Raw genomic sequence first — 19,950 nt, 5'->3', positions numbered from 1 at the left:
TATGATACTTGGTAAATTTGATATGAGGCATGAATTCTATTTCAGGGTTGTAATTAGGAAGGAAGAAGAAAAGCTATAGAAGTAGCAGGCGGAAGAAAACATGGGAAGATTGATTATTTCTTTGACATATCTTCTTGTAGAGTAACTTCAGCATGTATAGGTTTTAAACTACTAATTAAATTGCACACACACATTAACATAATAGGAGTACAGTTATGTAACCAAAGCATACCTGTAATTACCATCCATCTCCAGTGAAACCAAGAAAACCAGTTAGGCACCTTAGGCATTTGTGAAAACTTATCTATGATATGGTGGATATTGTCCAACTGAACTTGAACAGTCTGAGAGAAATCAGACAAATTAAAACAACCCATCCCTGGGGACTGTTCACATGCCATATGTTCTTTTAACAGTAAATAGTCTGTAGTTGTAAGAGTTTGGAGCGCTACAATTTGCACTTCTCCAAATTCTTGGTTGAGTTCCAACAGTATAGATCCAGTCAAATTTGTTGTTTTACTGTATGCACAGGCCAGCTTAGATATCTCCTTCTTCATTCCCATGGCAAGTCCAGGAACTGGTGGGATGAGTGCATCTACACCTGTAGCGGTGCATGGATCTTTGTTGGGGTTTTTTGATGATCATCTTCTGGCATGAGTCTTCCAGAGAGAGTGCTGATGTTGGCAGTTCTTTTTCATATCGTATCTTAGTTGATTTTCGGGGTAGCCAAATTAGGCTTTGATCTTCTGTATAAACACAAACAGGCCCTTTGCCTACACTTTTACATGCCCTTTATACCCTAGTGTAGAACTCATTGGAGGTCACCACACAGGAACTGCCTTTTTTTTTTTTTTGGTATCATTAATCTACACTTACATGACGAATATTATGTTTACTAGACTCTCCCCTATACCAGGTCCCCCCTATAAACCCCTTTACAGTCACTGTCCATCAGCATAGCAAAATGTTGTCGAATCTCTACTTGCCTTCTCTGTGTTATACAGCCCTCCCCTTTCTCCCACCCCCCATGCATGCTAATCTTAATACCCCCCTTCTTCCCTCCCACTTATCCCTCCCTACCCACCCATCCTCCCCAGTCCCTTTCCCTTTGTTACCTGTTAGTCCATCCTTGAGTTCTGTGATTCTGCTGCTGTTTTGTTCTTTCAGTTTTTCCTTTGTACTTATATTCCACAGATGAGTGAAATCATTTGGTATTTCTCTTTCTCCGCTTGGCTTATTTCACTGAGCATAATACCCTCCAGCTCCATCCATGTTGCTGCAAATGGTAGGATTTGCCCTTTTCTTATGGCTGAGTAGTATTCCATTGTGTATATGTACCACATCTTCTTTATCCATTCATCTGTCGATGGACATTTAGGTTGCTTCCAATTCTTGGCTATTGTAAATAGTGCTGCGATAAACATAGGGGTGCACTGGTCTTTCTCATACTTGATTGCTGCATTCTTAGGGTAAATTCCTAGGAGTGCAATTCCTGGGTCAAATAGTAAGTCTGTTTTGAGCATTTTGATGTACCTCCATACTGCTTTCCACAATGGTTGAACTAATTTACATTCCCACCAGCAGTGTAGGAGGGTTCCCCTTTCTCCACAGCCTCGCCAACATTTGTTGTTGTTTGTCGTTTGGATGGCAGCCATCCTTACTGGTGTGAGGTGATACCTCATTGTAGTTTTAATTTGCATTTCTCTGATAATTAGCGATGTGGAGCATCTTTTCATGTATCTGTTGGCCATCTGTATTTCTTTTTTGGAGAACTGTCTGTTTAGTTCCTCTGCCCATTTTTTAATTGGGTTATTTGTTTTTTGTTCGTTGAGGCGTGTGAGCTCTTTATATATTCTGGACGTCAAGCCTTTGTCGGATCTGTCATTTTCAAATATATTCTTCCATACTGTAGGGTTCCTTTTTGTTCTATTGATGGTGTCTTTTGCTGTACAGAAGCTTTTCAGCTTAATATAGTCCCACTTGTTCATTTTTGCTGTTGTTTTCCTTGCCCAGGGAGATATGTTCAAGAAGAGGTCACTCATGTTTATGTCTAAGAGGTTTTTGCCTATGTTTTCTTCCAAGAGTTTAATGGTTTCATGACTTACATTCAGGTCTTTGATACATTTTGAGTTTACTTTTGTATATGGGGTTAGACAATGGTCCAGTTTCATCCTCCTACATGTAGCTGTCCAGTTTTGCCAGCACCATCTGTAGAAGAGATTGTCATTTCGCCATTGTATGTCCATGGCTCCTTTATCAAATATTAATTGACCATATATGTCTGGGTTAACATCTGGATTCTCTAGTCTGTTCCATTGGTCTGTGGCTCTGTTCTTGTGCCAGTACCAAATTGTCTTGATTACTATGGCTTTATAGTAGAGCTTGAAGTTGGGGAGTGAGATCCCCCCTACTTTATTCTTCTTTCTCAAGATTGCTTTGGCTATTCGTGGTTTTTGGTGTTTCCATATGAATTTTTGAATTATTTGTTTCAGTTCATTGAAGAATGTTGCTGGAGTTTCATCGGGATTGCATCAAATCTGTATATTGCTTTGGGCAGGCAGGATGGCCATTTTGACGATATTAATTCTTCCTAGCCATGAGCATGGGATGCGTTTCCATCTGTTAGTGTCCCCTTTAATTTCTCTTAAGAGTGACTTGTAGTTTTCAGAGTATAAGTCTTTCACTTCTTTGGTTAGGTTTATTCCTAGGTATTTTATTTTTTTTTGATGCAATTGTGAATGGAGTTGTTTTCCTGATTTCTCTTTCTGTTGGTTCATTGTTAGTGTATAGGAAAGCCACAGATTTCTGGGTGTTGATTTTGTATCCTGTAACTTTGCTGTATTCCGATATTAGTTCTAGTAGTTTTGGGGTGGAGTCTTTAGGGTTTTTTATGTACAGTATCATATCATCTGCAAATAGTGACAGTTTAACTTCTTCTTTACCAATCTGGATTCCTTGTATTTTTTTGTTTCGTCTGATTGCCATGGCTAGGACCTCCAGTACTATTGTAAATAACACTGTGGAGAGTGGGCATCCCTGTCTAGTTCCTGATTTCAGAGGAAATGCTTTCACCTTCTCGGTGTTCAATATAATGTTGGCTGTGGGTTGATCATAGATGGCCTTTATTATGTTGAGGTACTTGCCCTCTATTTCCATTTTGCTGAGAGTTTTTATCATGAATGGATGTTGAACTTTGTCAAATGCTTTTTCAGCATCTATGGAGATGATCATGTGGTTTTTGTCTTTCTTTTTGTTGATGTGGTGGATGATGTTGATGGACTTTCGAATGTTGTACCATCCTTGCATCCCTGGGATGAATCCCACTTGGTCATGGTGTATGATCCTTTTGATGTATTTTTGAATTCGGTTTGCTAATATTTTGTTGAGTATTTTTGCATCTACGTTCATCAGGGATATTGGTCTGTAGTTTTCTTTTTTGGTGGTGTCTTTGCCTGGTTTTGGTATTAGGGTGATGTTAGCTTCATAGAATGAGTTTGGGAGTATCCCCTCCTCCTCTATTTTTTGGAAAACTTTAAGGAGAATGGGTACTATGTCTTCCCTGTATGTCTGATAAAATTCCGAGGTAAATCCATCTGGCCCGGGGGTTTTTTCTTTGGTAGTTTTTTGATTACCGCTTCAATTTCGTTGCTGGTAATTGTTCTGTTTAGATTTTCTGTTTCTTTCTGGGTTAGTCTTGGAAGGTTGTATTTTTCTAGGAAGTTGTCTATTTCTCCTAGGTTTCCCAGCTGGTTAGCATATAGGTTTTCATAGTATTCTCTAATAATTCTTTATATTTCTGTGGGGTCTGTCGTGCTTTTTCCTTTCTCGTTTCTGATACTGTTGATTTGTGTTGACTCTCTTTTCCTCTTAATAAGTCTGGCTAGAGGCTTATCTATTTTGTTTATTTTCTCAAAGAACCAGCTCTTGGTTTCATTGATTTTTGCTATTGTTTTATTCTTCTCAATTTTATTTATTTCTTCTCTGATCTTTATTATGTCCCTCCTTCTGCTGACCTTAGGCCTCATCTGTTCTTCTTTTTCCAATTTCGATAATTGTGACATTAGACCATTCATTTGGGATTGCTCTTCCTTTTTTAAATATGCTTGGATTGCTATATACTTTCCTCTTAAGGCTGCTTTTGCTGTGTCCCACATAAGTTGGGGCTTAGTGTTGTTGTTGTCATTTGTTTCCATATATTGCTGGATCTCCATTTTGATTTGGTCATTGATCCATTGATTATTTAGGAGCGTGTTGTTTAGCCTCCATGTGTTTGTGAGCCTTTTTGCTTTCTTTGTACCGTTTATATCTAGTTTTATGCCTTTGTGGTCTGAAAAGTTGGTTAGTAGGATTTCAATCCTTTGGAATTTACTGAGGCTCTTTTTGTGGCCTAGTATGTGGTCTATTCTGGAGAATGTTCCATGTGCACTTGAGAAGAATGTGTATCCTGTTGCTTTTGGATGTAGAGTTCTGTAGATGTCTATTAGGTCCATCTGCTCTACTGTGTTATTCAGTGCTTCCGTGTCCTTACTTATTTTCTGCCTGGTGGGTCTATCCTTTGGGGTGAGTGGTGTGTTGAATTCTCCTAGAATGAATGCACTGCAGTCTATATCCCCCTTTAGTTCTGTTAGTATTTGTTTCACATATGCTGGTGCTCCTGTGTTGGGTGCATATATATTTAGAATGGTTATATCCTCTTGTTGGACTGAGCCCTTTATCATTATGTAGTGTCCTTCTTTATCTCTTGTTACTTTCTTTGTTTTGAAGTCTATTTTGTCTGATATTAGTACTGCAACCTCTGCTTTCTTCTCGCTGTTGTTTGCCTGAAATATGTTTTTCTATCCCTTGACTTTTCGTCTTTACATGTCTTTGGGTTTGTGGTGAGTTTCTTGTAAGCAGCATATAGATGGGTCTTTCTTTTTTATCCATTCTATTACTCTGTGTCTTTTGATTGGTGCTTTCAGCCCATTAACATTTATGGTGACTATTGAAAGATATGTACTTATTGCCATTGTAGGGTTTAAATTCGTGGTTACCAAAGGTTCAAGGTTAGCCTCTTTAGTATCTTACTACCTAACTTAGCTCGCTTATTGAGCTGTTATATACACTGTCTGGAGATTCTTTTCTTCTCTCCCTTCTTATTCCTGCTCCTCGATTCTTCATATGTTGGGTATTTTGTTCTGTGCTCTTTCTAGGAGTGCTCCCATCTAGAGCAGTCCCTGTAAGATGTCCTGTAGAGGTGGTTTGTGGGAAGCAAATTCCCTCAGCTTTTGTTTGTCTGGGAATTGTTTAATCCCACCATCTTATTTAAATGATAGGTGTGCTGGATACAGTATCCTTGGTTCAAGGTCCTTCTGTGTCATTGCATTAAATATATTGTGCCATTCTCTTCTGGCCTGTAAGGTTTCTGTTGAGAAGTCTGATGTTAGCCTGATGGGTTTTCCTTTATAGGTGACCTTTTTCTCTCTAGCTGCCTTTAAAACTCTTTCCTTGTCCTTGATCTTTGCCATTTTAATTATTATGTGTCTTGGTGTTGTCCTCCTTGGATCCTTTCTGTTGGGGGTTCTGTCTATTTCCGTGGTCTGTTTGATTATTTCCTCCCCCAATTTGGGGACGTTTTCAGCAATTATTTCTTCCATGATACTTTCCATCCCTTTTCCTCTCTCTTCTTCTTCTGGGACCCCTATGATATGGATATTGTTCCTTTTGGATTGGTCACACAGTTCTCTTAACATTGTTTCATTCCTGTAGATCCTTTTATCTCTCTCTATGTCAGCTTCTATGCGTTCCTGTTCTCTGATTTCAGTTCCATCAATGGCCTCTTGCATTCTATCCATTCTGCTTATAAACCCTTCCAGAGTTTGTTTCATTTCTGCGATCTCCTTTCTGGCATCTGTGATCTCCCTCCGGACTTCATCCCATTTCTCTTGCGTATTTCTCTGCATCTCTGTCAGCATGTTTATGATTCTAATTTTGAATTCTTTGTGAAGACGACTGGTTAGGTCTGTTTCCTTCTCTGGTGTTGTCTCTGTGATCTTTGTCTGCCTGTATTTTTGCCTTTTCATGGTGATAGGAATAGTTTGCAGAGTTGGGATGAGTGATGGCTGGAAGAACTTCCCTTCTTGTTGGTTTGTGGCCCTCCTCTCCTGGGAGAACAGCGACCTCTAGTGTCTTCTGCTGGGTAGCTGCGTGCAGACAGGGCTTCTACTTCCTGCCCGGCTGCTATGGAGTTTATCTCCGCTGTTGCTGTGGGCCTGGCCTGGCTGGGTCTGCCGCTCCAAAGTAGTGTAATCACGTTGGAGGGGGAGCGGCCAGAAGGCTATTTATCTCCGTAAGGGACCTCCCTGCTCCCTGCAGCTCAGGGGATTAGGGTGCCCAGAGATCCCCGGATTCCCTACCTCTGGATTAAGTGTCCCGCCCTGCCCCTTTAAGACTTCCAAAAAGCACCCGCCAAAACAAAACAATGACCACAGGAAAAAAAAAAAAATTTTTTTTTAATTAAAAAAATTAATAAATTTTAAAAAATGGCTGCTCGTTCGTCTCTATTCTCCGGCGCCATCCTCAGGCATCTGCTCACTGGTCTTGCTGCCTTGTTTCCCTAGTGTTGGGGTCCCTATGCCTTTAAGACTTCCAAAAAGCGCTCGCCAAAACAAAACAGAAAAAAAAAAAAAAAAGAATGGCCGCTTGCTTTTGTTATGTCCTCCGGCGCCAGGCCTCCGGTATCCGCTCACCGTTCCTGCTGCCCTATTTCCCTAGTATCCTGGGCCCCGTGCACGCACTGTGTCTGCGCTCTGGTCCGGATGGCAGGGGCTGGGTGTTCAGCAGTGCTGGGCTCCGTCTCCCTCCTGCTCTGCCTATTCTTCTCCCGCCAGGAGCTGGGGGGAGGGGCGTTCGTTCCCGCCAGGCCGGGGCTTGTATCTTACCCCCTTTACTAGGAACTGGGATCTCGCAGGTGTGGATGTGGTCTGGATGTTGTCCTGTGTCTTCTGGTCTTTATTCTAGGAAGAGTTTTCTTTGTTCTATTTTCATAGATATATGTGGTTTTGGGAGGAGATTTCCGCTGCTCTACTCACGCCTCCATCTTGGCTCCACCCCTCGAATATCTGCTTTTATATGAAATTCTGAATATTAACTGCCTGAATTTTAATCTTATGTGACCTTATTTGAGAATTTAAGTCTTTTTTTCAAATGAATATTAGTTACAATTATAATTTTAGTAAATCAGTGTTTTCAGATTCAAATATGAAAATAAGACAAACAATTTTAGTTTTTAAGAGATGCTTGAGTGAAATAACATAAAATTATTAAAGTTTACAAGGACTTATAATGATCTCTATTTCTTTTGGTTCATTATTTTCAAATTGGATGTTTTGTCACCAATTGAATGGACTGACAAAATTAAGCATATTATTGTGATTTTCTGAAAGATAACTAGTTCTCTTTTTACCTACTCCAAAATAAAATTCATTATTAAATTTGTTATAATCAATAGTAGCTTTATTGATATGTTTGTTGATCTATATCAAGCAGCTTTTGCTGTGTAAAATCACCACACTAACTTAGTGGCTACAGAGAAATACTTGAATATGAAGAAATACACTAATTTTTCTATAAAAGTCATATAGTCACTCATAAATCATCTGCAACATTTAGCATTAAATATTAAACGAAAATGGCTTAAAACAAAATGGTTCCCATAATTCTGTGGATTTGGCTGGGTGATTCATTTAGTCTGGACTGGCTAGGCTACGGCTGAATGGTCTGGTAATTGGCTTGATTTCAGCTGGGTGATGGCCACAAGATTCTCATCATCTAACAGGCTAATTTGAGTTCATTCACATGGTGGCAGGAAGGTTTTCAGGAATAAAGCATAATAAATGCTTTCATGGGTCACATGCGATATTGTGCTGTTAGCCAAAGGAGGGAGCCATTTTGTAAGCAGTATAAAACAACTACTATTTTAAGTGTTATTGAACAGTAATAGGATACGTTAAGGATTGAGCAGAGTTAACATATATTTGTAGCAGTTATACCACAGTTTTAATTTTCTCTAGTAGTATTCAGCATTTAAAAACTGTAATAAAGAAAGGAGATGGAGTTAACTATTTTAGGTTTAGTATAATCAGTAGTGGGTAAGAAGGAACTTTATAGCATTGCAGAAATGGATGATTATGGGTTCATCTGGGTCTGGAGTTAAGGGATACTAAAAACATAGGAAGGTCTGGGGTAAGAGGTCTAGGGACTGAGGAGTTGAAAAGGACAAGAATAAAAGAAGAAGGTTGAAGAAAAGAAGTTTTGATCAGCAAGGGATTTTCAGAGTTTGAGATGCAATGGATCTGCATAATGACGAAAATCTAAGATAAAGTAGAAAAAGATAATTAAAGCTAAGAAATAAAAAGTCTGAGTCCAAGGTCCTGGAAAGATTCATTGCTTGAGCTTTTATTAAACTTCAAAAGTCCTTGCTAACATTTCTGCTTTTGTGAATCACTGTGATGTCATAGAGATGGATGAAATGAGATAAGGTAAACAAATTCTGAATTACTTGTTGATGTCATTGGACAAGGTGGGAGAAGATTAGGAGCATATCAAAAACTGTAGAAGAACAAAAAATAAAATAATCTGATGCTGCTGGTTTGTATGAAACTCATGGACTTAATTTTCCAATTAGGAAAATATGTTTTCTTTCCTGTTTGTCTACTTTTAAAAAATATTCAACTCTTCTCCCTTCTATTTCACGTCTGTTTTATTAGAATACATACTCTTAACAAGTAGGGAAGGAGGTTGAGACGTAGAGAGAGATCCTCCAGGATCAGCACAGATAAGAAAGGCTGATCTAGTTGGCTTTGATAGATTAAATGTGCCTTAAATTACTTTTTAAAGTTTTTTCTACCTGTAGTTTGTATATATAACTACAGATATACATATGAATATATATATGTATATATATTCTGCCCAAGTTAATTTCTATTTTTTATTTGTTTAGGATAAATTTATTTACCATACAGCTCGAGATGAAAAATCACACAGCAGACTGCAAAGCAGAACATCAAGATCACAAAAGAAAAAATCCAAGTCGCCTGAGAGAAATAAATATTGCATAAATGCAAAAAACTACGAACAGCCTACAATATCTTCAAAATCACACTCTCCATCTCCCTACACAAAAAGACGCATGTGTGAACTATCTGAAGACACCAGGCAGCGGCTGGCCCATTTAAATCTGGGACCCTATGAATTCAAAAAAGAAACAGATAAACCTCCATTTGTGATTAGACATGTATGTATTCTCTCAAACATTTCCATTTGAAACTGATGTAATCTCTTTTTCCACTAAACATTATTCTGAAAGCTCTTTCAACTTCAATTTCTAGCTTATAATAATAATTTTCTTTCTGGAACTGTTAGCCTAGCACTCTAAAATGAAAAATTAACTTAGAATAAAAGAACTTTTTTTGTTAGTCTTTTAAACCTGACAGAGCTCAAGCTCCATTATGAATGGCATGTTAAATCCTTTTTTCTTATACAGTGGACAGCATAATAACTACAAACTGAACTTAGATATAAATGACATTAGTATAAAAAATGGCAGGGTAGGGTTTTAAAAGAGGACCAAGTTTTCTTTATGACTCCCCAGCCTCATCCCCCAAGTCTTTTATAATACGATAATGGAAAATAAGTTTCCTCTGAAATTGCATCCCTTGGGTAAACCTTATGTAATGGAGCTTTTAAGCAACTTATTATTTGATGAAGATGGGAAGGCCTTTGAAAGTGAGGAGTTAACTTAAGGGTAGCATAGTTCTGATCTTTACAGCAGCCTGCTTTTGGTATGGTTAAGCTTAGAGCTTGGGTCCATATGATAGTCAAATAGACTTTGACTAATTTTAAGTATCTACAATTTTAAGAGTCTAGAATATTTAATAAAGGACTTCCTCAGAATCTTCATAATTTCTTGAATTTTTATAAAGAATTTTTAACTTAAAAGTATTTCTTTAACAAAAGCTTGCAAATTAATAAAAATTACTAATAAACATATATAATAAAATGAAACTTCTAATATTTAAGTGCCTATAGAAGCAAAACAATTTTTTGTGATGTCTATAATACTGTTTCAAGCCTTAATGTCTCTAATTCATTTTTTCCAAATTCTAAAATGTAATCATAAGTGTGGACATGTAAATATGCTCCTTTGATAATCTAATACCTTTTTGAATTTATACAGTCTGAGAGTTCCTATTTTTTTTGTGTAATGCCTTTTCAAAAAAATGTACGTGTAATTATTATATTTAAGAAACATTCCAATTCATCTTTGTATTTTTATTCTGAATCCTTTATTCTTTTAACCTGAAATAACAGTTTTTTATTATAAGAAAAAAATTTATAATATAATGGGTACTTTTAAATGATAATCTTTTGTTGAGATAATTGTGATAAATTTTGATTTATTTCTATAGAATTCATTTATAGGTTTTGGTCATTTTTTTTGTTGTTTCAGTGATATCCAGATAATGTTTACTTGCTTATTTGATGGCAGTTTCAGAATGTCTTTGCTTTTATGTCTGTTCACAATTGTAAATTAAGTTGAAAAGAAAGGACATGCTGAATTCTTAATAGTAGCATTTTAATTAAAATGCCTATGTGCAAAGATAACCAGGAAAATTTGGGCGTAAGCCACATAAAAACTGTTTAGGAAAATAACTGCTTTTCAAATATTTATTATTTTTTCATGTCTATGTTTAAAATAGAGTAATTCTAATACCACTTGGTATAAACCTTGACATTTTTATTTAAATGATTTCCTTCTTAGCTTTCCAATGAACAGAAAGAAATGCACACTTATAAGCCTATAGTTAGAAAATTCTACCATTATGTATGAGAGACTGGATTTTTCTAATTGTATTTGTAAGCATAGAAATATCTTCCCACCCCCTCATAGCCATTCATGATTCTGAAAGTACTTAACAAATTTATAACCAAACAAAATTTTGATTTGATACATGCATGTGCAAAAAGTAAACACTTTTAGGAAAGACATTCTAGTTTTTCATACACTATATGAAAAATCATTCTAAAGAATAAGGAGCAGTTTGAAGAAATCAATTAGCATGCTACCAAATAAACTGACACATCCATCCTAGAAGAGTTAAACAGCTTTCTTTTCTTTTTCATTCATGCAAAATAGGCTTTTTTTTCTATAGTGGTAAAATACACAAAACATAAAATTTACCATTTCAACCATTTTAAAGTGTATAATTCAGTGGTATTATGTTCATATTGTTATACAACCATCACAACTATCTAGTTCCAGAACCTACAATTTCTTCATCATCCTAAACAAAAACCCTGTACCTATTAAGCATTTACTCCTTGTCCCTACCTTCCCCAGTTAGTGCCAACCACTAATCTCCTTTATATCTGTGTGGATTTCCTATTCTGCCTTTTCAAGTAAATGAAATCATACAATATTTGGCCTCTTATGTCTTGGCTTTCTCATTTAGCACATTTATCTCACTCAGTGTTTCTGATAGTGCTTGATTCTTTTTATGACTGGATAATATTTCATTGTATGGATATGTACTACATTTTGATTACCCATTCATCTGTTGATGCACCTTTGGGTTGTTTTTCCTTTTGGTTATGTGAATAGTGCTTCTATGAACATTACATAAATTTTTGTTTTAATTTTTTTTGTACCTGTTTTAATTCCTAATTGCTTTCATATCTAGGAGTGGAATTGATATGCCTTATAGTACATCTATGCTTATCTTGTTGAGAATTGTTAAGTTGTTTTCCACAGTGGTTCCCCATTTTACATTCCCTCCAGCAATGTACAAGGATTCCAGTTTATTCACATTCTCACTAAAACTTGTTATTTTCTGTTTTGTTTTCTTTTTATTATAGCCATGCTAGAGTGTGTAGAGTGTATGCCATTATGGTTTTGATTTGTATTTCCCTATAGACTAATGATGCTGAGCATCTTTTCCTATGCTTGTTAGCCATTTATATATCTTCTTTGGAGAAATGTCTGTTTGTTCTTTGCCCATTTTAATTAGGTTGTTTGTCTTCTTGTTGTTCAGTTGTAAGTTTTCTTTATATATTTAGGATTCTAGATCCTTGTTAGGTATGATTTGTAAATATTTTTTCTCATTCTGTTGCATCTTTTCATGCTCCTTTTAAAAAATTTTTTATTTTTTAAAATTTCAGTAAAATATGCATAGTATAGTTTACCATATTAACCATTTTTAAGTGTACAGTTCAGTGGCATTAAGCACAATCACATTGTTGTGTAATCATCACCACAATCTATCTTCAGAACATATTCCGTCTCTCTAAACTGAAACACTGTATACCTGTTAAACATAACTTCCCATTCCCTTTTCCCCTCAGCCCCATCAACTAAAATTCTACTTTCTGTCTCAATGAATTTGACTACCTCATATATGTGGAATATATATTTGTCCGTATGTGACTGGCTCATTTCATTTAGCATAAGTTATCAAGGTTCATGCATGTTATAGCATGTGTCAGAATTTCCTTCCTTTTTACCAATGGATAATACTCTTTTTATATGTATATGCCACATTTTGTTTATTTATTCATCTATTGGGCAGTTGGATTGCTTCTACCTTTTAGCTATTGTGAATAATGCTGCAAACATTGTGTAAAAATATCTGTTCAAGTCCCTGCTTTAAATTCTTTTGGGTGTATACCCAGAAGTGAAACTGCTAGGTCATATGACAATCCTATTTTGAATTTTTTAAGAAACTACCATACTAATTCTCATAGTAGTAGCACCATTTTATATTGCCACCAACAGTGCCCAAGAACTTCAGTTTCTCCACATCCTTGCGGACATTTATTATGTTTTTTTGTTAATAGCCATCCCAATGAAGTAGCATCTCACCATGATTTTGATTTGCATTTCCCTAATGATGAATGATGTTGAACATTTCCTCTTGTGATTATTGGTCATTTGTGTATATTTTGGAAAAATGTTGTTTAAGTCTTTTGCCCACATTTTTTTTATAGATTTGGAGAAATTTTTTATGTAGTCTGGATATTAATGCCTTATCAGATAATGATTTAGAAATATTTTCTCCTATCCATGGGTTGTCTTTTCACCCTCTTGATCTCTTGATACTGTCCTTTTTGCACAAAGTTTCAAATTTTGATGAAGAGAGCTGTCTTTTTTACACAGATTTATACCACTCTGACTTATTTTTGGTTAGAAAATAAAGTTGACTGTAAGTTAGAAAGCACTCAGCATGCTGGGCTCTGAACAAGCTTAGAAAAGACACTGAATTCAAAACCTCAGTGATAAGAAGATAAATAGTAAATGACTACACTTGTTTTTTAAAATTTTATTTATTTTTTATTATTTTATTTTGTTATCATTAATCTACAATTACATAAAGAACATTATGTTTACTAGGCTCCCCCCTTCACCGAGTCCCCCCACCACACCCCATTACAGTCACTGTCCATCAGCGTAGTAAGATGCTATAGAATCACTACTTGTCTTCACTGTGTTGCAAAGCCCACCCCATGCCACCCCCCATATTATACATGCTGATCGTAATGCCCCTTTTCTTTTTCCCCACCCTTATCCCTCCCTTCCCACCCATCTTCCCCAGTCCCTTTCCCTTTGGTGACTGTTAGTCCATTCTTGGGTTCTATGATTCTGCTGCTGTTTTGTTCCTTCAGTTTTTCTTTGTTCTTATACTCCACATACAAGTGAAATCATTTGATACTTGTCTTTCTCTGCCTGGATTGTTTCACTGAGCATAATACCCTCTAGCTTCATCCATGTTGTTGCAAATGGCAGGATTTGTTTTCTTCTTATGGCTGAATAATATTCCATTGTGTATATGTACCACCTCTTCTTTATCCATTCATCTACTGATGGACACTTAGGTTGCTTCCATTTCTTGGCTATTGTAGATAGTGCTGTGATAAACATAGGGGTGCATCTGTCTTTTTCAAACTGAGCTGCTGTATTCTTAGGGTAAATTCCTAGAAGTGAAATTCCTGGGTCAAATGGTAAGTCTATTTTGAGCTTTTTGAGGAACCTCCATACTGCTTTCCACAATGTTTGAACTAATTTACATTCCCACCAGCAGTGTAGAAGGGTTCCCCTTTCTCCACAACCTCGCTGACATTTGTTGTTTGTCTGTTGTATGGTGGCGATCCTTACTGGTGTGAGGTGATATCTCATTGTGGTTTTAATTTCCATTTCTCTGATGACTAGTGATGTGGAGCATCTTTTCATGTGTCTGTTGGCCATCTGAATTTCTTCTTTGGAGAACTGTCTATTCAGCTCCTCTGCCCATTTTTTAATTGGATTGTTTGCTTTTTGTTTGTTGAGGTGTGTGAGCTCTTTATATATTTTGGATGTCAACCCTTTGTTGGATCTGTCATTTATGAATATATTCTCCCATACTGTAGGGTACCTTTTTGTTCTATTGATGGTGTCCTTTGCTGTACAGAAGCTTTTCAGCTTGATATAGTCCCACCTGTTCATTTTTGCTTTTGTTTCCCTTGCCCGGGGAGATATGTTCATGAAGAAGTCACTCATATTTATGTCCAAGAGATTTTTGCCTATGTTTTTTTCTAAGAGTTTTATGGTTTCATGACTTACATTCAGGCCTTTGATCCATTTTGAATTTACTTTTATGTATGGGGTTAGACAGTGATCCAGTTTCATTCTCTTACATGTAGCTATCCATTTTTGCCAGCACCATCTGTTGAAGAGACTGTCACTTCCCCATTGTATGTCCATGGCTCCTTTATCATATATTAATTGACCATATATGTTTAGGTTAATGTCTGGAGTCTCTATTCTTTTCCACTGGTCTGTAGCTCTGTTCTTGTTACATTTGTTTTTTAAATGTGGGAAAGTAAATTCCTCTTTTTTAAACTTTGTAATGGAAAGCAAACTAGGCAATAGAGTAATGGACATTTCAACCATAAATCTGTTCATTTTAAAGTAGACTCAAATATATAATTAAAATTTTCTGGAGTTAAATTTAACTTTTGTTTAAATCCAACAGCAAAATATTAAGCTCTGACTTTGGAACACAGCTGAACCATTTGGCAAAATCATGTTAACTTGATGATACCTGGGCTATGTAATACTTCAGTTTATTTTCTGGTGCCATGAGACTGAAAGAACATTTAAGTTCTTTTTTACATTCAAATGCTCCTTCTAGGTTGATCCTCCAAGTCACAGGGCTGATGCTTTATTTGGATCTTCTGGCAGAGACTGTGAAAGAGATGGATGGTCTAGGATGCACAATGGTAAGCTACAAGTTATCTCTCTTACTTGCTTTAGTTGCCTTGACTACAGTCAAGCCTTTAACTTGGCATCAATTAGCAAAAACAGAATCTTAGCTGTATTATTGGATAATATGGTATAGTGCTAGTTTTTACAACTTGTGGGACACAGTATAGGTACTCTTTAAAAATAATAGAAGTTTTGTGCTGCTATAAACTATCTCCCTCTTTGAGATTCAAAATACATTTTAGTATATTCAAGACTAGTGCCTTCTAGTAAAAAAAAACTTGATTTTGTTTTATGCAACAATTTCTAAATTTATCTGACAATTGAATCCTTTTTTCACCTTAACATTTATTACTTAGTTTGTGGAACAGGCTCTGAGAAATACCATAGTAAAAAGTTCAAGGTTATGGGTTTTGGATATAAATGTACATACATATTTGAATACTTGCTCTGCCACTTACTATAAACCAGGCATTCTTGAACAAATCTTTTTAACTAAATTGACAGTCAGTTTATTTTAAATAATGAAGAAAATATGGTAAATGTTCCATGTAAAATGCCCTGGGACTCAGGACTTAATAAATAGCAGCTGTCATTATAATACTTATTATTTATATTTCTGAAAAGGTAACTCTTTAGCATTATTTTTTGAAGAATATATTTTTTCATCTTTAGCCCTGTCTTAATGGACAAATAAGTTGTTTAAGTTCAACATGAAGATGATTTTTATGAAAAAGATTAACTAGTATTGTATCATAGAGGTATTTGAGTGTTAATATCTATAGACAGACTTTGGCTAGTCAGTCCAGCTTGCATTTACTAGTAGCCTTTAAGTTAATTTACTGCACACTGAGAAAGGCATAGAAGGAAGAAAAATGAGATAGTGAAAAAAATATAATGTAGTGAGCTCTGTCTCTTTCTAAACGGTCGTCTCTTTTTTTAAATAATGAAATGAAACATTCTTCCCTGAGAACATGCAGAGTTTATGCTCATTTATATTGCTTCCTTAGCATTAACAGCAGATAGATGTGGTAATCAATAAGTGTTTTATTACCAGATTATGTGAAATTAGGAGCAGATGTTATGCTCTGTTTCCTCTCTTGGAAGAAATTTATAGACATGGAAAATAAGCTTTAAGAACAAGAAAACTGAAAGTAACTTCAATATAGATGTTTCTTTGGAAGATGGTTTTGCAATGTACTTAAGTGTCTAATTTTTCTTGACAACTATTATATATTTGCCAGCAGAACTGTTAAGAGTTTCCAGTAACTTTTAATCAAAGCAGTCAGCTGCCTATGTAGAGGTACAATCAGATTAATAATGAGGTGCTTGTTTTTCTTTCAACTTTTAATTTTGATACAATTTCAAACTTACAGAAAAGTTAAAATAGTACAAAGAATTCCCATATACCTTTCAGAATCCACAAATATTAATATTTGCTTTTCCCTCTTTCTCTCTCTCTTTATCTCTTTCCTTTCCCTGCCTCCATGTCTGTATGTGTGTCTGTGTATAAACTTTTTGACGATGACATTTTTATGGACTGAATGGTGTCCCTCCAAAATTCGTATGTTGAGGGTCTAACCCACAGTGATGATATTTGGAGGTGGAGCCTATGGGAGGTAATTAAGTTTAGATAAAGTTATGAGGATGGACCTCATAATTGGATTAGTGCTCGTTATAAAACAGGACACCAGAGATCTTGCTTTCTCTCAACTATGTGAGGATCCAGCCAGAAGACAGCTGTCTATAACCCAAAACAAGAGCCTTGCCAGAATCTGACTGTGCTGGCACCTATATCTTGGACTTTCAGCCTCCAGAACTGTGAAAAATAAATATCTGTTGTTAAGCCCCCCAGTCTATTTTGTTATAGCAGCCTGAGGAGACTAACAGATATTATGTTATGTGATGCAATTATGAAAAGCAGTAAATTAACAATGATGTAATAAGAATTACTCATCTATAAGCCTAAATCAGACAACACTTGTCTTAATATTATCTTTATAGCAAAAGAAATCTCACATTGTGCATAGCCTTCAATTGCCATATCTCTAGCTTTCTTAAATATGGATCAGTTCCTTAGTCTTTCTTTGTGTTTGGCATTGATAATGTTGAAGAGTACAGGCCCGTTATTTTGTAGAACATCCCTAAATTTCAGTTTTTAGTTTTTCTTGATGGTTAGATGTAGATTATTCATTTTTCCCCAGAATACAGCAGAAGTGATGTTACTTTCAGTGCCTCCTGTCCGTAGGTGCATGATGTTGTTCTGTTACCTGAGTAGTAATTTGTTCACTTGATTAAGATGGTGTCTGCTAGGTTTATCCATCATAAGAGAGCTATATCCTCCCTTTGTAATTATGGGGAGATACTTTGAGACTATGTAATATCATGTTACTCCTCAACTTTGCCTCCTTTAGCAGATATTGATGATTCTTGCCCAAAACAATTACTGTGATATTTGACAAATAGTGATTTTTAAAAGTTCCATTTTTATTTGTACACTTATTACTTGCCTTTCTGTTATAAAGAGTTTCCCTTCTCATTTCTCCAGTTTTTTTTTTTTTTTTCACAATGTTAAATTTTTATTTTGGGGATTATTTTAAACTCATAAGCTCTTGACAAAACCTTTCTTTGGTGAGTCAACCCATTTCTGTATGACACAGCAGAGAATAGTTTTATTGTCCTATTTCTTCACATGAGGCTGAAAACATACAGGGCAGAAAAGCTTTGGTTTTAATTTACCTTTTTTTTTTTTTTTTTTTTTTTTTTGTGAGGGCATCTCTCATATTTATTGATCAAATGGTTGTTAACGACAATAAAATTCTGTATAGGGGAGTCAATGCTCAATGCACAATCATTAATCCACCCCAAGCCTAATTTTCGTCAGTCTCCAATCTTCTGAGGCATAACAAACAAGTTCTTACATGTAGAACAAATTCTTACATAATGAATAAGTTACATAGTGAACAGTACAAGGGCAGTCATCACAGAAACTTTCGGTTTTGCTCATGCATTATGAACTCTAAACAGTCAGTTCAAATATGAATACTCATTTGGTTTTTATACTTGATTTATATGTGAATACCACATTTCTCTCTTTATTATTATTATTTTTAATAAAATGCTGAAGTGGTAGGTAGATACAAGATAAAGGTAGAAAACATAGTTTAGTGTTGTAAGAGAGCACATGTAGATGATCAGGTGTGTGCCTGTAGACTATGTGTTAATCCAAGCTAGACCAGGGCAATAAAACATCCACGTATGCAGAAGATTTCTCTCAGAATAGGGGGGGTGAGGTTCTAAGCCTCACCTCTGTTGATCCCCAATTTCTCACCTGATGGCCCCCCTGCGACTGTGCCTGTCTTAGGTTGTTCCTCCCTTGAGGAATCTTACCCGTCTCTGGCTAACCAGTCATCTTCCGGGGCCATACAGGGAAATGTGAAGTTGGTAAGTGAGAGAGAAGCCTTATTGTTTGAGAAGGTTAGCTTTTTACTTCTTTGCAGATTTATGCCCTGTGGCTTCTATGCCCAGCATTTGTCTTGAGGTATCTTTACCACTTGGAGGAGTTATGATACTCGGTAAATTTGATATGAGGCACGAATTCTATTTAAGGGTTGTAATTAGGAAGGAAGAAGAAAAGCTATAGAAGTAGCAGACGGAAGAAAACATGGGAAGATTGATTATTTCTTTGACATATCTTCTTGTAGAGTAACTTCAGCATATATAGGTTTTAAGCTACTACTTAAATTGCGCACACACATTAACATAATAGGAGTATAGTTACATAACCAAAGCATATCTGTAATTACCAGCCATCTCCAGTGAAACCAAGAAAACCATTAAGGCACCTTAGGCATTTGTGAAAACTTATCTATGATATGGTGGATATTGTCCAACTGAACTTGAACAGTCTGAGAGAAATCAGACAAATTAAAACAACCCATTCCTGGGGACTGTTCACATGCCATATGTTCTTTTAACAGTAAATAGTCTGTAGTTGTAAGAGTTTGGAGCGCTACAATTTGCACTTCTCCAAATTCTTGGTTGAGTTCCAACAGTATAGATCCAGTCAAATTTGTTGTTTTACTGTATGCACAGGCCAGCTTAGATATCTCCTTCCTCATTCCCATGGCAAGTCCAGGAACTGGTGGGATGAGTGCATCTACAGCTGTAGCAGTGCGTGGATCTTTGTTGGGGTTTTTTGATGATCATCTTCTGGCATGAGTCTTCCTGAGAGTGCAGATGTTGGAAGTTCTTTTTCATATCGTATCTTAGTTCATTTTCGGGGTAGCCCAATTAGGCTTTGATCCTCTGTATAAACACAAACAGACCCTTTGCCTACACTTTTTTTTTTTTTTTTTAAATCATTAATCTACACTTACATGACGAATACTTTGTTTACTAGGCTCTCCCCTATACCAGGTCCCCCCTATATACTCCTTTACAGTCACTGTCCATCAGCGTAGCAACTTGTTGTAGAATCACTACTTGTCTTCTCTGTGTTGTACAGCCCTCCCCTTTCTCCCACCCCGCTATGGATGCTAATCTTAATACCCCCCTACTTCTCCCCCCCTTATCCCTCCCTACCCACCCATCCTCCCCAGTCCCTTTCCCTTTGGTACCTGTTAGTCCATTCTTGAGTTCTGTGATTCTGCTGCTGTTTTGTTCCTTCAGTTTTT

At 36.2% G+C, this 19,950-nt stretch overlaps 1 protein-coding gene across 4 annotated transcripts in view; it reads left to right on the top strand.

Annotated features, from left to right (window-relative positions):
• The window catches only part of SPATA6 (spermatogenesis associated 6), a 161,064-nt gene that overhangs the window by 59,571 nt on the left and 81,543 nt on the right, over nt 1-19,950 (top strand). For all 4 annotated transcript variants that reach the window (XM_057500190.1, XM_036893140.2, XM_057500191.1 and 1 more), the window contains 2 exons: nt 8,981-9,274; nt 15,204-15,291. In XM_057500190.1, coding sequence (XP_057356173.1) covers nt 8,981-9,274; nt 15,204-15,291 — 382 coding nt within the window. The remainder of the gene's footprint in view (nt 1-8,980; nt 9,275-15,203; nt 15,292-19,950) is intronic.

This window comes from Manis pentadactyla, chromosome 4 (genome assembly GCF_030020395.1).
Source record: "Manis pentadactyla isolate mManPen7 chromosome 4, mManPen7.hap1, whole genome shotgun sequence".
Lineage (NCBI taxonomy): Eukaryota > Metazoa > Chordata > Mammalia > Pholidota > Manidae > Manis > Manis pentadactyla.
Note: the sequence above shows the minus strand (reverse complement) of the source record. Positions and strands in the feature narration are given on the sequence as shown.